The 21,954-nt window shown below is 36.1% G+C and overlaps 1 protein-coding gene across 4 annotated transcripts in view; it reads right to left on the bottom strand.

Annotated features, from left to right (window-relative positions):
• RNF180 (ring finger protein 180) overlaps window positions 1–21,954 on the bottom strand; it is a 246,372-nt gene that overhangs the window by 168,581 nt on the left and 55,837 nt on the right. For 3 of the 4 annotated variants that reach the window (XM_087443321.1, XM_087443320.1, XM_087443323.1), the window contains 3 exons: window positions 15,970–16,065; window positions 13,398–14,357; window positions 10,529–10,564 (listed from right to left, as the gene is read on the bottom strand). In XM_087443321.1, the coding sequence (XP_087299447.1) occupies window positions 10,529–10,564; window positions 13,398–14,357; window positions 15,970–16,065 (1,092 nt within the window). The remainder of the gene's footprint in view (window positions 1–10,528; window positions 10,565–13,397; window positions 14,358–15,969; window positions 16,066–21,954) is intronic. The other variant, XM_087443322.1, reaches the window with a different exon arrangement.

The raw sequence follows: 21,954 nt of genomic DNA, 5'->3' as shown, positions 1-21,954 counted from the left end.
TCTCTGTCCAGGGCCCACTAAAGCTTTTCAAATAATGCCTTGTGCCTCTACCTTTTCTGATCCAGCTCCCCATTTAACTGCCCTTTACCCTACTTAGGGAAGACCCAATGGATTAATCTAATCATTTCTGCCAAATTATGATACAGAACTAATCAATTAAGCCTCCTAGAATACATATTCATTTTCAGAACCCCAGGAAAACTATAGAAGTGAGTAATGTAGAAATTCGAGGGAAGGTCAGAGAAAACACTCATTTTTCCCTAAGCTATCAAGACCAATAAGTAGCTATCTCTTCTCTCTCAATGCTGCCCAAACTCATGGATTCCAGTCAAACCATCCATGGTAGGCAGAATAATCCTCCCTCCAAAATGCCCACATCCTAATCCCTGGAACCTGTGAATATGTTACGTTAAATGGCAAGAGGAAGACCGTAGATAGAATTAAGGTTGCTAATCAGCTGACCTTAAAATAAGGAGATTATCCCAGATTAACTGGGTTGGCCCAAGGTAATTACAAGGGTCCTTAAATGGGGAAAAGGGAGACAGAAGAGTCAGAACCAGGCAGATGGCATCACAAGAAAGACTTGACCAGCCATTGCTGGCTTTGAAGATAGAAGGTGGGCACGAGACAAGAAAAGCAGACAAACTCCAGAAACTAGAACAGGCAATAAAATAGATTCTTTCCTAGAGCCTCCAGAAAGGAATGCAGCCTTGCAAACACCTTGATTTTAACCCACTAAGACTCATTTCAGACTTCTGATCTCAGAACTATAATAAATTTGTGCTGTTTTAAGCAACTATATATGTGGTAATTTGTTATAGCAGCAATAGGAAACTTATACACCACCAAAGCATACAGAGGGGGCTAGCATCTTGATTTCCTTAAAATGTATGCTTGGTACCTTTTCCTACTGGATTATGCTGCTGCTTTATAGAAGTTGCCTCATTTGTATTTGCTAGTGATTACACAACCTAAATAGATGAACAATTGTTGTGGCTGGAAATAAAAGGGAAAAAGAAAGATCCAACTAGAAATTAATGTACATTGTAAAAATATTTTTAAATGCTCAACTGGACAGAAAAAGTACAATTAGTTAAAAGAAGTCATTGGCTGGTGTGGCCTTGTTCTAAACACTCTTTTACTCAGGAATGGGAGAAGGATGGTTTACCAAACGCAATTAACAAAACTTTGCTAAACGTCAAGGTATGAATGGTTCACCGTGGCTTACTGGCTCACATCATTTCACTCCCCTCTGCCAGGATCCTACTCCACACTGTAGCACAATACCTGCCCTTGATTTTATCTTGAATTTAGGGGACACGCCTATTTCCAGAAAACTGCACGTGCCACCTGAAACTTAAAATCAGAATAGATGGAATATCTATAGCTCCTTCAAAATAATTTATCCCAAGCATTATCCCAGAGTAGCTGTTTTATTTCCTCTAGCAAACATAAAATAAATACCCCTGAAAAGCAGCTCAGTAAAAGCACTGACAGATTCTTAGCCTATGACAGCAAGAGAAAGCCTGACTATGACTTGTAAACTCTCACAAAGCACAAATTCTCTTACGTTTTTGATCTGTCAAGAGACTAAAAATATAACATACCATGTTCCACTCCAGTAAATGAAATTCTTTGATGGAAAGAAATAATTCTGATTGTTTTTCTGCAAGAGGGAATCTGATGCCCTCTGGTGTCGGAAAACAAGATGATCCACCTCACCTTTACAAACTAGCACTCCAGAGAAGGTCATAAAAGCATAGAATTTCAGACCTGAATAGCATATCCCAATACAGCACAGATATGTAATTATTTTTTGGTGAAAAGTTTTTCTCAAGTATTATTAAATATTCAATTTTATTCTGATGGAGTATTAGAAAAGCATTAAAAAATTTTGAGCTTCTCAGGTAAAAGAATACTTGCCTATATTTGTTGGAGCCTTTAGCTTTACAACAGAAAGAACAAAGGTGAATGATCTAAGATTTTGCAGCAAAAATAATGAATAAAAAGGGTACTACATTAGGGTAGTATGATTTATAATTGATTTTTCAACGTATTATAAAATATTGGAGACATTCAAAACAGAATAAAACAGAAGCTAACACCTGTGATAGCTTCTACCCAGCTTAAGAAGTAAAACATAACTAACAGAGTTGGAGCCCCTTATACATACCCCAGATCCTATTTCTCACCTCCTCATAGGTAGCCACTTGATGGATTGGTAAATTATTTTTCAGTTTTCTACACTTTCTCTGACACTGTTATAGTGCTTTTAAAATTAAAAATTACCTTTAAAATATTACTTTGTCAAAGAAAGCCCAGGTGACAGCAAGTGCAATTGGTGGTGCAGAGCCAGGGAGAGGATTCCAGCTACCTTTCCAGTTTGGGGGCACATGAAGCTGATATCGTGAGGCTCCCACATGCAAGAAGAGCAGGTAAGACTTACATCTCAGCATGAGACAAGTTTTAAGGAGGTTTGAACTGGACAAGGAGGCACTGCCAGCAAGTGACTACGATTTTCAAAATGAGTGAGGGCCGAAATAGGGCAATGAGGAAGAACAACAGGTAAGCAGTGAATATCTTGCTGATGTGGTAAATGAAGCCAAATGTGGAGGTTTAGAATGGCAGATTCCAGGTTTAGAAACCCAGGCACAGTCTTCCCCACGCACACAAGGCCAAAACAGATGAAGGCATAGCCTAATTCTACTTGTCAAACACAGCTAGCACTAAGCTCACTCCTATGTGATAAGCTCCAATTTTCTGTAAGCATCACTTGGGACTAGCTTGCTGATGACTGTTTTCTCCCTTCCCAAAACAAGTCGGCCTTACACAAAATTTGGGAAAGAAGAGCGTGCATCTTTGCTGTTCTCCTACTTCCCAGTTACCTTTTCCTTCTGGTGTCTGAGGAAGTCAGTATCTTCATGTTTCTCTCTAGTTGTTCAAAGCCCGCCTCCCTCAGGGCTTCCCCAGGCTCCAGCAACCTAATAGCTCCTGGAAATCAGGCAATACAAGTAAAGCACCTCGCACTGCACCCAGCTTTCAGAAAAGCTCAATAAATGTTAACTGCTGCTATCGTCACTCTCACCACCACAACGTCTCCATTCCATCCCCTCCCTCCCCCTTGCTCCTAGTCAAAACTTTCATTCTCTTAATACCAGGCTAAGAAAAGCTATCTGACTATACTAAATGTTACTTGGACATAAATATTTATACTGTCTTTTACTACATGCAAGGAGCTATATTAGGTGTTGGAAAGTATAGGATCAAAATATCTTGTCTTCTCTGTATGGTTCTTCATCTAACTCCTTCTCAACCTGATTCTAGACAACTGCCTTTCCTCTGTAACATGTATCAGAATTAATTCTCTTTGCTCTTGTTAATAAATCCTTTGTCAAGGACTCTATCAACTCACTTTTAAACCACTCTTAATTCCTTTTTATTGATCTCTCTTCTTTCCAATAGTTCTCAACCCTGGCTGCACACTGAAATCACTTGAAAATTAAAAAATATATATGTGGGGCCGGCCCCGTGGCTTAGCGGTTAGGTGCGCACGCTCCGCTGCTGGCGGCCCGGGTTCGGATCCCAGGCGTGCACTGACGCGCCGCTTCTCCGGCCATGCTGAGGCCGCGTCCCACATGGAGCAACTGGAAGGATGTGCAGCTATGACATACAACTATCTACTGGGGCTTTGGGGGAAAAAGTAAATAAATAAAATTATAAAAAAAAAAATATATATATATATATATGTGTATACATATTTAATATATATACACACACAAACACATAGTGATGCCCTGCCTAGACCAACCAAAGTAAAATCTGATAGAGGATGTGCACTGGCATTTTTAAAAGCTCCTGAGGTGATTCCAACTTGCAGCCAGGGTTAAGAACCACTGTTAGCCTCTACCCTTAAATCACTTACCATGCCTGAAGCACTGTATATATCATTTATTTGTTCAATGTACCCACTTAGCAACCATTTACTGAGCTCCTACTGTGGGCCCAGCCTGGAGCTACTCAGAACTCTCCAGCAGCTACATAGCATCCTCAGAATCAAACACAAGTTTCTGACCAGTGCATCATAATTCTTCATCAGCTGACCATTTCTCCTCTCTTCTCTTCATCAATCTTCCTACTTCTGCACAATCTTCCCAACCTCTCTCCCAATCAAACTTGCTTCTTTGTGACTGCCCTAGGATTCTTAGCATCTCAAGGTCTTGGCCAAAGCAATCCTGCATTAAGTAAACTGTTGGCCAAAATTCACTATGATATGGCATTTCTGCAAATGCATAAGAAAAGCATCACTGATGTGCATATGTGTCTTCCCCATTCACTCAAAGGTCCCTGAGAGGAGGGATCATATTTCATTCATTGTTGTATCCTCAATACTTAGCACAGTTTCTGGCAAAGAGTGAACTACCCAATGGGCATTAGTTAAATGAAGGACAGGGTGAATGAAGAATAAAGGTATATGATACTACAATGTTTTCTGAATCATCAAAGAATGATAAAATAAGTGAGGATAAAAAAAACTCCTTTCTTTAGAGGCCCATGGTACAATGGTTAAGAGCACTAACTTTGGGCTCTAGATCTGCCATGCACTTGGTTTGTGGGCCTAGGGAAATTATTTAACCGCTCTCTGATCCTCAGTCTCCATCCGTAAAATGGTGATAATAATAGAAATTATCTAATAAAATGCCGTAAGATTAAATGAAGTAAAGAACTCAGACAAATACCCAGCATATAGTAAGATGTGGTAGGCAGAATAATGGCTCCCCAAAGATATCTGTGTCCTAATTCCTGGAACTTATGAATATGTTACCTTACATGGATAAAGGGACTTTGCAGTTGTGATTAAGTTATGGAACTGAAAATGGGAAAATAACTTTGGATTGTCTAGGTGAGCTTGACGTAATTATAAGGGACCTTAATAGGTCAAAGAGAATATGTGACAAAGGCAGCAGAGGTTGGAGGGATGCCATTGCTGGAAGGAGGCTAAAAGCCAAGGAACGTGGACAGACCCTAGAAGCTCGAGAAAGCAAGAAACAGATTCTATCCTAGAGCCTCCATAAGGGATGCAGCCCGGCCAACACCTTGACTTTAGCCCCATAACACCCATTTTCAGACCGTGACCTCCAGAACTATAAGATGAGAAAATTGTGCTGTTTTAAGCTACTATGTTTGTGGTAATTTGTTACAGCATCAATAGGAAACAAATACATAAGGGATATATAAGTGTGATAATTATTATTTTTTGCCCTCTCTGTTTCAAAACATTCTTGAGTTAACATCAATAGTAAAAAGTCATATTGATAGCATATATCCTTGATATGATGTGAAGTGTGATAAAAATAGCATTTTACCTCTGTGGTCTTCCTCCCAAAAACCTATGTACAGGAAAGAGTTAATATAGCAGGCCTGTCTGCACTTACAAGGTGGGTCCTTGGCTGGAACCTGAGAAATTGAATTTCTGGAGGGCTCCCATCATCCTAATTGATAAGATTGGCTTACTGTGCCTAAAATGTTTGCACAAACAATGCAGTATGTTGAACATCTGCTTTTCTTCTGGAGTCTGGAATTTTGGTATGTGCCAGGCAGATGATGTCTACATGAGCAGCTCCCAATAAAAAGCCTGGGCACTGAGTCTACAATGAGCTTCCCTGGTACACAACATTGCACACATGTTGTCACAACTTGTTGCTGGAGGAATTAAATTCATTCTATGTAACTCAATGGGGAGAAGACTCTTGGAAGCTCGCACTTGGTTTCTTCCAGGCTTCGCCCCATGCATCTTTTCCCTTTGCTGATGTTGGTTTGTATTCTTACACGGTAACAAAACATAGATGCGGGTATGACTAAAGGCTGAGTCCTGTGAGTCATCTTAGTGAATCAGCAAACATGGGGGTGGTCCTCGGGACCCCTGACACAACCCATAACCCCAGTGTAATCATGAGAAAAACATCAGAGAACCTCAGTTGAGGGACATTCTTCTACAACTAACTAGTACTCCTCAAAAACTGTCAAGCTCATCAAAAACAGGGAAAGACTAAGAAACTGTCAGAGCCGAGAAGAGCTTAATGAGACATAACAACTAAACGTAATGTAATGTGTTACCTTGGATGGGATTCTGGAACAGAAAAAGGACATTAGTAAAACCTAAGGAAATCTGAATAAAGTATAAACTTTAATTAACAATAATGTATTAATATTAGCTCATTAATTGTGACAAATGTACCATACAAATGTAAGATATTAATAATAGGGGAAATCGGGTGTGGGGCATATGGGAACTCTCTTTACTAGCTTCACAACTTTTCTATAAATCTAAAACTATTCTAAAAAAAAAATCTACTTAAAAAAAATTCCCAATCACCTGTTGTATACAGAGTATTGTGTTAAGCATTAGAAAATTTAGATCAATGGAATTACTTAAGGTAAAGGTATTACCAATTCTATGTAATTTTGCTCCACACATTCACCTGAAATGGCAGGAAAATGAAGTCAAGATATTATGTTTATTTAAACTGACTGCATATTTATATCTTATTATCCTATAAGATGGTGACTTCACGGAAGGTAGAAACAAATTGGAAGTATTAACCTATTGAGCAAGCCCTAAGTATTTTTGCATTAAGAAAATGGAGTAACAAACTTAACCTCAAACAATAATTTGACACAAAGTAGAGTGACAAAATAAACATTGATCTGTCTCAATATTTGACTGAAGGTCATGATGTTCTTTCAATCTATTGTCATCTTTCCTAAAAGACTATTTCATCACTATGTTTCTATGTTTAATGAAACAAGTAAAATATGTGTCATCTAATTAAAATTGTCATATTTTTATTACTGAGGCGTTTTATCTCAATAAACCATTAATTTTCTGCTTGAGGAAGAGAATGAAAGGGGAATAAATTTTTCAATATGTAGATTACTATTATATTTCAGAAGCAAAAATCTTCTCTTTTAAAAAAACAACCAAATCTGTATTTTAAATATGATTTGTGTGTGATTTGAAGATGATTAATCAAGTGATATAAGATTAAATGGACTCCTTTAAAATCTGTGAAAAATTCAAAATGATCCCTATGTGCAAATCCATGAAAATGAAATTTAGTGCCTTTGTGGAAAATATATATCTTTTCTAGATAAACCCAAATAAGTAGGTCTTTAATATAATTTACAGGTCTCTATTCTCCCCAGTGCCTACATCACATCCTTGTAATAATACAAGTAGTCTTAACTCATTTAGTTCACTGAGAACAATGTAACACAATCATTGTACCTGGTTCAGTGATTTATTAAATACCCTGACATTTGGTTAAGTATTTTATATTCTCATGCACAACACTCTACAGAAATGTAAGGTAAACCCTCTCTTTTCACTAGCTTCCTGTGGCCTTTAAAGAGATATTTTCTTTTATTCATATTAAATAGGCCCAAGGTTAAGAAATGCAAATGCAGTAGAATAACATACTGTTTAAACAGAATTATTTTTAAATATTACACAACTACACTAGTGGCAACTTTACTTTCTCTCAATCCAGAGGAGGCAATATTTTGCCTCAGAATGAAATTTTTGATTAATTTCCTCAAAATGCTGATATTTCAGCCTTTTCATGATTATGCTAACCACTTAGACAAACTAGGTGGGCCAAAGGAAGTCTCAAAGGAAATTATAAAATAATCTGAACTGAATTAAAATAAAAATACAACATAAAAGTCATAGGATGTAGCTAATGCAGTAATTAAAGGCAAATTTATAGCATTAAAATGCTTAGTTGAGAAAAAAGAAAGACTTCTAATCAGTAATATAACTTTTTACTATAAAAATATATATATAAGGGAATGAAAAATAAAGTCAAAGCAAGCAGAAGGAACTAAATAATAAAAGTTAAGAGCAGAAATCAATGACTTTAAAAATAGAAACAATAGAGAAAAATAATTGAAACCAAAAGCTGGTTCTTTGAAAAGATCAATAAAATTGGTGACCCTCTAGGAAAACTGAAAAAGAAAAAAAAAATAGAGAAGACACAAAATGCCATTATCAGGATTGAACAGACATTTCTTTTCCAAAAAAGAAATCTTCAGGCCCAGATAGTTTCATTACCAAATATTTAATAAAAAATAATAATAATTCTTCATAATATTTTCCAGAAAATAGAAAAAAACACTTCCTAACTCATTTCATAAGGCCAGCACTACCCTAATATCAAAACCAAAACAGTACAAAAATAGAGAAAACTTCAGATAAATGTCCTTCACGTACAGAGGCAAAACAAAACAAAACAAAAAAAACCTCCAAACATATGGCAAATAGTATCCACCAATATATAGAAAGAAAAATACAACATAATAAAGTAGTCTTTACTGTGAGAATGAAAGACTGGCTCAATATTTGATAATCAATCAATATGAACATTGAAAGGATGATCATATCAATTGAAGTAGAAAAAGCATTTGACAAAATTCAATATCCATGCATAATAGAACTTTCAGCAAGCGGCCGGCCTGGTGGCACAGTGGTTAAGTTGCACGCTCCGCTATGGCAGCCCGGGGTTCGCAAGTTCGGATCCCAGGCGCGCACCATCGCACCGCTTGTTAAGCCATGCTGTGGCAGCATCCCATATAAAGTAGAGGAAGACAGGCATGGATGTTAGCCCAGGGCCAATCTTCCTCAAGAAGAAAAAGGGGAGGACTGGCATCGGATGTTTGCTCAGGGCTAGTCCTCCTCGCAAAAAAAAAAAAAAAAAACTTTCAACAAACTAGGAATAGAAGGAAACTTCCTCAACCTGATAAAGGGCATTTACAAAAAACCTACAACTAACATGATACTTTGAAAGACTGAATGCTGTCCTAACAATAGGAAAAAGACAAGAATGTCTGCTCTCACCACTTCTACTCAACATTGTACTGAATGTTCTAGTTAGTTAAATAACACAAAAAAGAAAAAAAAAGTTCAAATTGGAAAGATAGAAGTAAGGCTGTCTTTATTTTCAGATAACATGACCATCTAAGCATAAAAATCCAGTGGAATCTACAAAAAAAGACTATTCCTAACAAGTAATATTAGAAAGGTTGTAGGATACAAGATCAACATAGAAAAATCAATTTTATTTCTATATATTATCAATATATTATCAAAGAATAATGGAAATTAAAATTTCATAAAAAACAATACCACTTACTAACAGTACAAAAAAATGAATACTTACAGATAAATCTGACAAAAGATGTCAAAATCTGTACTCCCAACAACACAAGACACAAAGTCAAGACAAAAATCAATTGGGTTTCTGTACACTAGAAATATACAATTGTAAACCAAAATTCAAAAAAAAAAATAACAATAACACTAAGAAGTAAATACTTGGGTATAAATCTGAAAAAACATGCATAGGTTCTGAATGCTAAAAACTGCAAAATATTGATGAAAGAAATCAAAGAAAACCTAAATAAAAGAAGAGACATATCATGTTTACAGCGTGGAAAAATAGTAAAAGTTTCAGTTCTCCCCAAGTTGATCTATAGATTTAACATAATTACAATAAAAAGCCCAACAAGAATTTTTGTATATATAAACAGGCTGATTCTAAGTTTTATATTGGAAGGCAAAGGAACTAGAATAACTAAAACAATTTTGAAAAATAAAGTTGGAGGAACCACAGTACCCTATTTTATGACTTACTATAAAGCTACAATAACCAAGAAAAAGGGCTATTGGCAGAGTGAAAGACACAAAAATGAACTGAACAGAATAAAGAGTCCTGAAATAAACTCACACATACACAGCCAATTGATTTTTGACAAAACTGCAGAAGTATTTCAGTGGAAAAAGGATAGTGTTTTCAACAAATGGTGGTGAAACAATTAAGCATCTCTATGCAAAACAATGGACCTAGACCTAACCCTCACACTATATTAAAAAAATTAACTAAAAATGAATCACAATTCTCAATGTAAAACTATAAAACTTTTAAGAGAAACCCTTCATAATGTAGGGTTAGGCAGAGTTCTTAGATATAACACCAAAAGCACTACACATTAAAAAAAATTGAGAAATTGGACCTCATCAAAACTAAACATATTTACTCTACAGAAAAAAAATTATTAAGACAATAAAAAGACGAGCTATAGTCTGCGAGAAAAATCTTTACAAATCACATAGCCAATGAAGGACTTATATCCAAAATATACAAAGAATTCTCACAACTTAACACGAACAACAAAAACCAATTAAAAAATGACCACAAGGTTTGAACAGACACTTCACTAAAGAATATATACAAATGGAAAAAGAAGCACATGAAAAATGTCCAACATCATTAGGGAAATGCAAACTAAAACCACAATGTGATACCACTACATATCTATTGAATGATGAAGTAAAAAAATATTGAGACTAGATGGTGTTTGCATGGATTCACAGCAAATGGAATTCTCATACATTCCTGCTTGGAATGCAAAATGGTACAGCCATTCTGGAAAACAATTTGATGGTTTCTTATAAAGTTAAATATATACTTACCATATGATCCAGCAATCCCAATCCTGGGTATTTACCCTAGAGAAATGAAAACTTAGGTTCACACAAAAACCTGTACACAAATGTTTATAACAGCTCTATTCATAATTGTCAAAACCTGGAATAATCTATCTGTCCTTCAACAGGTGAATGGATAAACTGTGGTTCATTCATACAATGGAATACTATTGAGCAATAAAAAAGAACAAAATTATAAATATATGCAACAACTTGGTTGAATCTCACAGGCAACTGTGCTGAGTAAAAGAAGTCAGTTTCAAAAGGTTATATGCTATGCGACCCTAATTTCATAACATTATATTATTATTTTATAACATTATCAAAAAAAATAATAATGTAATGGAGAATAGGTCAGTGGTTTTCAGGCATTAGGGATGGGACAAAGGTGTGATTATAAAGACATAATCAAGACACAATCATAAAGGTACAAAGGAGATTTTTGGGGTGATGGAACTGTTCTGTAGCCCCATTGTGATGGCTGTTACATGAATCTACACATGCTTAAATCATAGAGCTGTATGCCAAGAATTAATCAATTTTATTAGATGATAATTAAAAAAAATAAAAACAGGGGCCAGCCAGTGGCATAGCAGTTAAGTTCGCACACTCCACTTCAGCAGCCCGGGGTTCGCAGGTTCAGATCTTGTCAAGCCATGCTGTGGCGGCGTCCCATATAAAGTAGAGGAAGATGGGCACGGATGTTAGCCCAGGGCCAATCTTCCTCAGCAAAAGGAGGAGGACTGGCAACAGATGTTAGCTCACAGCTAATTTCCTCACACAAAAAATAAATAAATAATAAAAACAAAACCCGAAAAGACTATGCTGAATAAAAAGGAGCTATGCTGGCTGAATGTAGCTCAGCACTGTCTTGCCCCAAAGTAGATGCACAATTAACATTTACTGAACAGAAAAACTGAAAACTAGCTGTAGTTTCTGCTTCATTATCAGTCTCATTTACATCCCTAAGCTTCAAAAATTTAAATATCTTTTTGTTGTGTCATTAACATTTTCTATCTTGGTATCTGCCACAGAAGATGCCCAGTTTGCACAAAAAAATCATTAAAAATGTCAAATGAAAGTCAGAAATCTAGATTTCCAAGCCAATTATTTTAAACTTTTAAAAAATTATCATTAATAATAGGTGGCTTTTTCTTTCTACCTTGTATGCTTATCTTTCTCATTAAAAAAAGGGCAGGATCTGTATTGAAGCCCATACCCAAAGGCATAGTATACCAAACAGATATTCCATAAATATTTACAGAATTAACTAATCTTTATTAAACATGGAATGAGCTGAACAGCTAAGCCATTAATTTATCTCAAATATTAGTTCTCTCTAGGATTTAATTTGTTTGAATTAACAAGACTGATTAATAAAAATTCTTCTTTCTGGCTCTAACAATGGCGTGCACTCACATTGTTAACATGTCATTTCTATGCTGCTACACGCTTTAAAATTCTCTGTGCTAAGGAGACACTGGACATTTGTTTGCCTGTAGCTTCTGTGCAACCAACCAAACCTATTAGAACCCCGCCATGTCATTCCCTATATTCACCTTTCACAGGTCTGACTAAGACTCATTCATTCTGATCAATTAGCTAAGCAGATTGGTTAAATCACATATGTGTGAATGAATAAAAGTAACATCATAAGAAAAATTAACTTTGGTCTTGCTTTGCTCTAAACTGTGTAAAATGGAGTGTTCACATGCTGGAAAATGCTTAATAACATAGCTGAGGTTTTCAGAAGTACCCAGCCCAAGAATTAAACACATTTTTTAAATTGCAAAGATGTTATTTGCATATATTTACAGCACAGATCAAGTATAATTTTCATACTTCTTTTAAATTTCTATTTATAAAGAACTATTTTACAGCCCTCCACATTATTTTTAAGATATTCTTTCTGAATATTCACTTAACATAAGATCATCTCCAATTTATCTAGGTTTAAGTCAAATTTTCAACAAAAATTTTGAATTTTACAGCTTAAATTAAACTATAAAGTATATTATAATGGTGCTAAAACATATTCATTTTTACATTCTACAATATATGCTTTGATGCCACATTACACCATCACTTGCAAATAAACCAAACTGGAATGCTCTTGTCAGCAACCAGTCAAAAATATTATAAACAATTACCTTTAATCATAATTATACTATCTAACCAAGAGATGAAAAATATCTAATCTGACTGAAGAACTCAATGCAGTAATTTTATTTTATTCTGTCTATGACTAGGATCATAAGCAATGAGTTCACTTAACTGTTTTTAAAAGAATGAACTATTATGTAAAGTTGCTTTCTATATTTCAGCTCGGAGGACATTGTTAATATTCAACATACTGATTAATAAGTACTATCTATTATGAACAATAATAAATGCAATTTTGCAAAAAAAGTTTACAAAGAAATATACTAGTCCTCAAACTTCCAAATTTTCATGAGCATCTCATCTATTGGCTTTAATTGGTTTCCTCAGCACCTAACATTTATTGTTCAGTCCCTTCACACATCCTACTCTTGATCACATCATTATAAATACAGGAATTTAAACCACAGAGAAGTACACTCTCCTATAAAATTACAGTAAGGGTCAACTATACCTAAGATAATTTTCACAATTTAGCGCAGTTAACCATATCTGCAACCTGTGGGCACGTAATTAAATAAGGGTCCTTGAAAATATCCATTTAAGCTAAATGTGATGAAAGTGAAATGAGAAATGTAATTTCAAAAATCATTAAAACCAAGTTTTTATAACACAAGTATTCAAAGTTAGCTCCTCTCCCCAAACCCCAACATTTATAATACAGAATTTTTAGTAAACTCTTTTAAAAAATTACCTGCTTCTGCAGCCATCTTTCCTGCCTTCGTTGTTTCCTTCTCAGATTCTTCAACTTGCTCCTTTCTCTCTTATTGAGCCTCTGATTAACGGCATCCAATGAAAAACTGCCTGAGCGTAGCAAGTCCAGATGAGAGAGGTGTTCTTCCTGGTATGAGGCCTCCAGCATGCTCCTGTCAGCCAAGGGCGGGTCCATCATGAAAATCAGGTCGTTAGAACTAGCATGATCAGAGTACACTGCAGAAGCTTCTAGACCACACTGAAATTCTCCTCCTCTTTGTGTCTGGGTCTCATGGGGAGCCACTGAAAATCTTTGCAGCAGCATATTAGGATCAAAACTAGATGAAATCTGAAAAGAACAGCTATTTGTACTAGATACTAAAGGCAAGCCTGAAAGGTCAGTAGGCTGTGTTTCATTTAGCCTGGGATAGGCAGTTGTCTTACTATGTATTTCATATAAAGTGGGTAATAAAGTCAGTTTCTCACTGATGTTCAGATCCAAACTATGTGATTTTCTATGAAAAGCTCTTGTAGTGCATCTGCCAGTCACAAGCTGGGGAACAAAAAGCTGGCATTTTGGATCTGATGCTTTGAAGAGCAGTTTTTTGTTCTTCATCTCAAAATATGTTGACCGTACCTCCAGGCAGAGTGCTTCTGTTAATCTTCCAGGGCCATTATTATTTTGAGCCATATTTAAAAGCTCGTAATTTCTGATTTTGGAGGCGCCACCTGTCAGCAGAGTTTCCTTGTCACAACCTGACTGAACTCTAGGATGTGACAAGTATTGCAGTGATGGTCTCATTAGTCGGCCCCCCCGTGTTGGCTGATAATCGGTCCGGCTCTTGGAGAAATGTACAGCTGCAAGCTGGCCACAGGAACATTTTGGAGTGCTGACAAAATTAAAGCCCCCTAAACGGGCCCCACAGAAAGGGCAATTCAGTTTTCCAACTGTCCACTGGGCCTACAGGTAATAAAGGAAAATAAAGACAATGCTTTCATTGTAAAGTAATCAAAGAGCATGTGAGTTTTTGCATTTTTTTCTTAAAGCCCACCACGTGAAAGTTTTCTGCCACAGAAGAGGCTAGCTTTCTGTTTTCTGATTAGCAGACAGAACAGCAAATGGAAACAAGCCTTCTAATAAAGAGAGATAAGCAGCTCCACAGTTCTAGAATGATAACATATTGCACATCATGCCCTTCTAAACAATACTCCTAAGAATTCTGAGTCTCTTAAATAATAGGTTGAATATGGATACAGTGTGAACTAATGAAAAGAAAAATACACTATGGAACCAGGAAGCAAATCAGTCTACAGAGCTTAATTTGCAAGTAAAATCTCACAGAAAAGTGTCTGTTTTGATACAGTTCTTGCATACCAAGCACTGTGGGAGGGAACTTCACCCAATCAACAGAATAAAGCTCTTCCTGCCTTTTTACATACAACCAAAAGATCTCGGTTGCATACATCAGGCAGTGTCTTTTCTATACTCAGATTGGAAATTAATACTGAAGTGGCTTAAAATTATCTTTTCAACAGAGACAGTGGAATATCTGCAGAATCCTAATACATTTTGTAAAGTTCAGCACACTTACAAGCAGTGCACTGGTATCTTCCCAGGAAATCACTACAATGTGAGAATGGATGCAAGGGATATCTATCTAATGTTATTTTTTAACCAAAAAAAGTAAGCTAGGCAGCGGGGAAAGGCAACTATATTTTTCCAAAAATCATATTACTTACACTTTTCTAAGACTTAGGAGTTTTGAATTGTGAGAAATGATGATACCATACTGTTAACAAGGTGAGTTCTTGCTCTTATAATATTTCACTAAGAATCCTTAAAAGTGTGATATTTTGTCTTTGATTGTGTCAATAAGATAATTATCTAGTTTATTTTACATGTTTGTGCGTACATGAATGATACATACAGGATATTTCATTCACTCAGTAAACACTGTTCTAGGTGCTGAGGATACAGTAATAGACAAAATATAAAAACTCCTGACTTCATGAGTTTATATTCTAGTAGGGGAGCTAGGCAATTGACAAGATCAGTAGGCCATATGTATGTGTGGGTGAGTGTGTACATATGTATATGTGTGTGTGGATGTGGATGTGTATAATAATGCATATATATTTATGTATGTCATATATACTTATGCATATTTACTAGTACTATATTTTACTTATAGGGTGTGTGTAAAATATAGATAGGTATATAAAGCAGAGAAGGGAGAAAGTAAGTATGAAGAGTGGTAACAGTGCGGAGGGGCAGCTGATAGATTGGCCAGGCAATGCCTCATTGAGAGTAAAGACCTATGGAAATGAGGGAACAAGTGAATATCTGTGGGAAGAGCTTTCATGGAAGAGGAAATACCAAGTGCAAAGTCTGATGGAGAAAAGTACTTGGAGCACTCCAGTAATAATGAAAAAGCCAGTAAGTGTAATCAAGAGTTACATACCCTTTCGTGTCTCTTGAAACAATGCATCCCAGAAAAATAGCTCTAAAATGAGGACAAAAACATTCTGAAGGTAGTATATTCCCAATTTTACTCAGAAACTAAAGAACTTACTTTTTGTATTAGGTAGTTTATCCATTCTGGAAGGGCTTCTATATTCATGTGCCACACATGACAAATATTTTGATCATCAGCTGAATCATGTCTATCCTGTTATATCAAAATATACTATTAGTCATTACCAGTTCAGAATTTATTTCACAAATTTCATATTTGTGTAAAACACAAAAATTCAATTTTAGCTAGGAAGGAAATACACACTGCTCTCTTCTCCCCACTCCCATCCCCCAAAACAAACCCATACAGACAAAAAAAAAAATTTTCAGAAATAACTACTTGCGAATTTTAAAACAACAAAAAGCACTCCATTTCATTTAGTTCATCAAATTAAATTTAAAATTTAGCAGTAAGTTACTGAGTGGACAGATCCGGTGCCCTATTCTTTTTTTTGTATGTGAGAAAAAACAGTGCCATTCACGACAACTTTCCCCAGCCTTCAATCTTTGATACTATCTGGATTCTACTAATGACAGAATAAAGGATTTGACATATTCTCTATTAAGATGCTCAAGAAAAGTGCAAGAGGATGGGGGAGAGGAGCAAATGTGCAGGCAGCTGGAAAGGCTCTGACTCAACTTCAGCTGTGTTTAAGAACAAGAAAAATTTCAAAAAGAGATACTTTGGCTTTCTGAAGTAGATTTATAGAAATAAATGTGAAATAAACACATAGATGCAGAGATTAGATTGGTGGTTACTAGAGGGGAAGGAGGGAGGGAGGTGAGTGAAAGGGGTGACAGGGAGGAAAAAAAAAAAAGGAAAGAAATGTGATATATAGTGGAGACAGTATGGTTCTCCAAGATGTCAGAAAAATATAACGCAGGCCAGGGTGGAAATTACTACCTATATAACCATAGGCCAGTTGTTTTACCTCTCTGGGGCTCAGTTTCTTTACCTGTAAAATACTGCTAGATAATTGCTCAAGTCCTTTCTGGGTCTACAAAACTTGATTCTATGAAAGAACAGAAAAGGGTTGCTTGAGAAGAAAAAGGAAAGGGTACGGCTCCTGCCCTTATACCTTTTCCTAGGATCAGATTTTACATAGAAGCAGCTCTGCAAGTTGCCAAAGCAGAATTCTCTTTTAGATTTCCCAAGCAGATGCACTACCAGTTACTATAATCAGGTTAACAAAAGACAAGGAAATCACTAAATACACCTTATAAGTTTGTATTCACAGTGACATGAATGAAACAGGACTGACTCTCTTTAAGAATCTTCTACTGAATAATCTACATCAGATTGTGACTTGGAGCCAGGATCACCCAGAATTTCTAGGTTTAATTTCCTAAGTTGGTCCCTCTGGACCTTGTATCACTTTTCTCTTCCATCAGTAGATCTTAAGATACTAAATGGTGGCCTGATATAGACAAAAAGTTTCAGTGTGACTTATTTACATATTGGAAAGATCTATAAAGAAAGCATCTTAATCTAATTTCTGTCAGGCTCCCAAAAAATCACAATGTAAATTAAAAGGGAAAAGGAACTTGAGCTATTGTTACATGTTAGATCACATTTCATTACTTTGTACACTGTATACAGCAGTATTTTATATATCATAAACAATAATCAGTGCTAAACCAAATTCAAGATTATAAAGGTGAAAGAAAACTTTTGTTAAAAGGTTTGAAATTTTTCCAATTCTAATGTTTTAAAAATCTATAACACAGGTTGAAAATATTTCAATGGCAAATAGAAAGTCTGTTGTGAAGGTTTATAGCTGGCAAAAGACAAACTTTATAGTTTTATTCATGATGCCTAAACTCCAATTCTTGTTAACAAAATGCAACTTGCCATGTCAATAGTGAAAATAATGAGAGAGGGCCATGGCAATACAAAGAGGATATTATTGGATGGAAGAAAAGTTAGAAAGAGAAGAGAAGAAGTCTCTGGCTCAATCATCTTACTGCTCCCTAATACACGTCTCCTCACAAGAGTTTCAGGCAAACATAAACAAAGGTTTATTTTATTTTAGATTCTCATAAAATGATATAGGGAAAATTCAGGCAGAGAAGGATGTAATTACTGGTTTCAAGATGGCAAAGCGAGTATCTATTCCAGTCTATCTTCCTTACCCAACCACAGGACCTATAAAAGACATTTAAAAAAAAAAAGGGGGACTCAATAGCTGAACTAGAAAATACAGATGGGGAGATTTCAATGAATCAAAAATTATGAGGAACCTCTGAGAGATTAATGAGGGAAACAACAGCATAATAGATGAGAACAACACAAAGAATGGTCCAGGCCAAAGTGGTAGAAACTAGAAATAAAAAGGGCCCTGGGACCCCGTGGCTTAGCGGTTAAGTATGTGTGCTCCGCTACTGGCAGCCCAGGTTCGGATCCCAGGCGCGCACCGACGCACGGCTTCTCCGGCCAAGCTGAGGCGGCATCCCACATACAGCAACTAGAAGGATGTGCAACTATGACATACAACTATCTACTGGGGCTTTGGGAAGAAAAAGGGAAAAAAAGGAGGAGGATTGGCAATAGATGTTAGCTCAGGGCTGGTCTTCCTCAGCCAAAAAAAAAAAGGGGGGCCCTGGGAAACGATTCAAGGTGGGGCTGAAATCTATCTGTCTCCAGGAGAGAGTAATACTTGGGGCAGAGAAATAGGGCAACATCCCAGGGTGGCTGGAAAGGCCTGGAAAAAAATGGGTGGCATTTGCAGCAAGTCCAGAAGACGAGCTACAGAGGACCAATCTCTATTCTCACTGAAAATAGTATCATGACGAATAAAGAGTGTGATGTAGACTTGTTTGTACTAATAAGTCTAATTAGTCTAATAAATCTAATCTCTAATACATATTGTTTTTTAAAAGTGAAAGACAAGTAAATACACTTTGAGTTATGATATTAAAAGTATATACAACCTAAAAAAATGGTACTATAATTTTTCTATGGATAAATACACATTTAAATGCATAGAAAAAGTACCTAAAAGGCTGTGTACCAAGTTGATAACACTGGTTAGATTTGAAAGAAGAAAGAAGACCAAGATTGGGAGAGTAACTAACAGCAAACTTTAACTCTTCCATAATTGTTTTAATGGGAGAATATATTAAATTATACTTAGATAACTAAAAATTATTTAAAAAATTGATTCAAATAAAAATAAAATATATTGATTACTTCTGATTCTGGCAATGGTGGAGTAAGCGGTATTAGACATGCTCTCACCGTTATAATTATTAAAACAAGGCAAAATATATTAAACAATTGTTTTAAGATATTGGACAAAAGAAAGCACAGGATTGTGATTTCTGAGAGAAGGAAAATAAATGAAGTGAGCCTAAATGCTGGATTTCTGCCTGGGCAACTTTCACAACTTTGGTGCAGGGAGGAGGAACCCAAGCAGCCTTGCTGATAAGATGGAGAATAGAGTCTGTAGAGGCTAAATAGCTAGAATTTACAGGACATTGTACTGGCAAGGAGAGGCCTATAAATAGAAAAAGTTCCAAAAATCTGTATAGAGATTCCTTTAAATTTTTGGTTAAATACCAATATAGACACATGTAAAGTAAGATATCAAGAACCAAATAAAGAAAATTTACCAAGAAAAAGATATCTACTAGGGAGCTGTAAACTTAACTATTCACACAGAGCTCACAGCAAGGCTGGGAAGATGTTCAGGCTCCAACCAGCCAGAGTAGAATGATCTCAGTGAACATCTGGGGTATTTAGAAGAGATTCCAGAAGAGTCCTGCCTTAGGAGTAGGGCTAAATTAGCCCTAGAGTAAAGGCTACTAATAGCAACCCAACAAGGCTTAAAAATAAGCCTCCAAAGAATGAAATTCAATCACTAGTAACTTATACGCCTGCAAAAACACTGTTTAAAGGAAGACAATAATATCCAGACACTCAATAACGTTAAATCTAAATGTCCAACCTACAAGAAAAATTACTATATACGTACAAAGCAGAAAAAATGTGACCCATAACCAGGAGAAAAATTGATCAAAAGAATATACCCAAAAAAAGGTGGAGATGATTGAATAAGCAGATAAAGACATTAAACCAGCTATTATAAATATATTCAAGTATTACAAGAAAAACATGAGCATAATGAAAAGAGAAATTAAGTCTTAAAGTAACACCAAATGAATGGTATATCTAGAGATGAAAACTATATCTGAAATGAAAAACTTCACTTAACAACAAATTAGATACTGAAGAAGAAAATATCAGTTAACATGAACATATAGAAATGAAAATGAAAAAAAATCAAGCTTAAAGAGAAAAAAAGTCAAAAAATGAGCAAAACCTCAGTGACCTGTGGGAAACATCAGTCTAATGTACACGTAAATGGAGGAAAGGCAGGATAACAGTAGAATAAATCATGGCCAAATTTTCCAAAGCCCATAGATCCAAGAAGCTCAGTGACTTCCAAATAGTGTAAACAGACAGGAAACTACACTGTGGCATTTAATAGTCAAATTGCTGAAATCCAGTGATAAAAGAAAGCATCAAAAGAAAACAGGCATCTCACAAACAAGAGAAAGAAGATAATAATGACATTTAGAATGCCACTTAGGGCCATGAAGGAATAAGAGTTCAGAATTAACTTCCTGCCACAAACAACTAGAGACTGGACAAAATGTAAGAAATAACTATTTTCAGACAGTGGGACAACAGGTAGTGAAGCACTATGATTTCCAAGAGAAATAAAACAAACAAATTGAGCCTACAATCATCTGGAGGCAATTAACAGAGCACAATACACATGAAGAAGGAACCCCAACAGATCCTGGTTAACTTTTAGAGTTGAAGAAACAGAAATCAGATTTTATAGAGGTTAAGGAAAGCTAAAATTTGCAGAGCATGGTACCCAATAGAAAGAAAAAGAAGAAAAAGAAAAAATGAGCTCCAGAAATCCTCTTGAGTCTTTGATCAAATTCCAACATGGTCATGCTTAAAGTAAAATCCCAGGAGACTGTGCTAAGAACACCTACAGGAGACAGAATAATTATAGGGGAGCTATAAGCTGAAAAATTCCAAGAGCTCACATAGGGCCAGAAATCATTATGTTCCAACTAGCCTGATGGAAAAGGATTCATTAAATAATGAAGCATTCAGTATAGACTCAAGGGGTCATATCATAAAAGTGGGGCTAAATTAGCCCTAGAATAAAGACTACTTTAAATCTGCCCTAAAGAACCTAAAAACAGGCTTCTAAATTATCCAACTTATCTACAAATAACTGCTAGAGAGAACAAAACAGAAAAGCCTTTAAAGGAATACAACAAAGTATAACACTCAACAACAGGAAATTTAAAGTGTTTGGTATCCAGTCAAAGTCCAACATGGTACAGGCCTGGAGGAGAAGAACAGCAGCCACTGAGGAAAAGGCACAAAATTCTATCCAGATCCTTCTCCCTTGTCTCTCCAAGAGAATAAAAGTCTTAAATTACCAGGAGAAAGGCAAAAAACACTGTGACCCTTAGGGCACTGATAAACAACAATAAAAAATCCTCTACCCTTGAGGGAGGGGAAGGAATACAATGCTGGACCCAGAACTATAACTGGAAGGGAGAGGAGTATTGAGAAGGCCAAACCCCTAAGACCCAGGGACGCAGTGTCTGCTAAGACTGAGGAAGTCACGAAAGGAAGAGATACAAAGTAAGGGAGAGCAAGGAAAGCTGGTATCCATGAGCATGAATTGAAACTCATGCCAGTTTCATTGTCTCTGATCTTAACAGTGTGGGTATATGTCAGAGAAACTAGAATCCTTCATCACAGAGCTAAATACACATCTATCTGGCCCAGGAGGTGGAGAAGCTGATCTAGGATCCAGGGCAAGATGGAGAAGTTACAGGCTTGTTGAAGTGACTGTTCCACTTCAACAAGGTGAGGCAGCATAATAAAACTATAGGGATGGTGAATAGATCAGTAATTGTCAGGCTTGGAGGCAGGGGGAAGAAGGGATTCACTATGAAGGGCCAGCATGGGAGAATTTTGGGGGATAATGGAACTGTTCTATATCTT

This window comes from Ceratotherium simum, chromosome 18, assembly GCF_057802395.1.
Source record: "Ceratotherium simum simum isolate JZ-2026a chromosome 18, ASM5780239v1, whole genome shotgun sequence".
NCBI classification, from domain to species: domain Eukaryota; kingdom Metazoa; phylum Chordata; class Mammalia; order Perissodactyla; family Rhinocerotidae; genus Ceratotherium; species Ceratotherium simum.
Note: the sequence above shows the minus strand (reverse complement) of the source record. Positions and strands in the feature narration are given on the sequence as shown.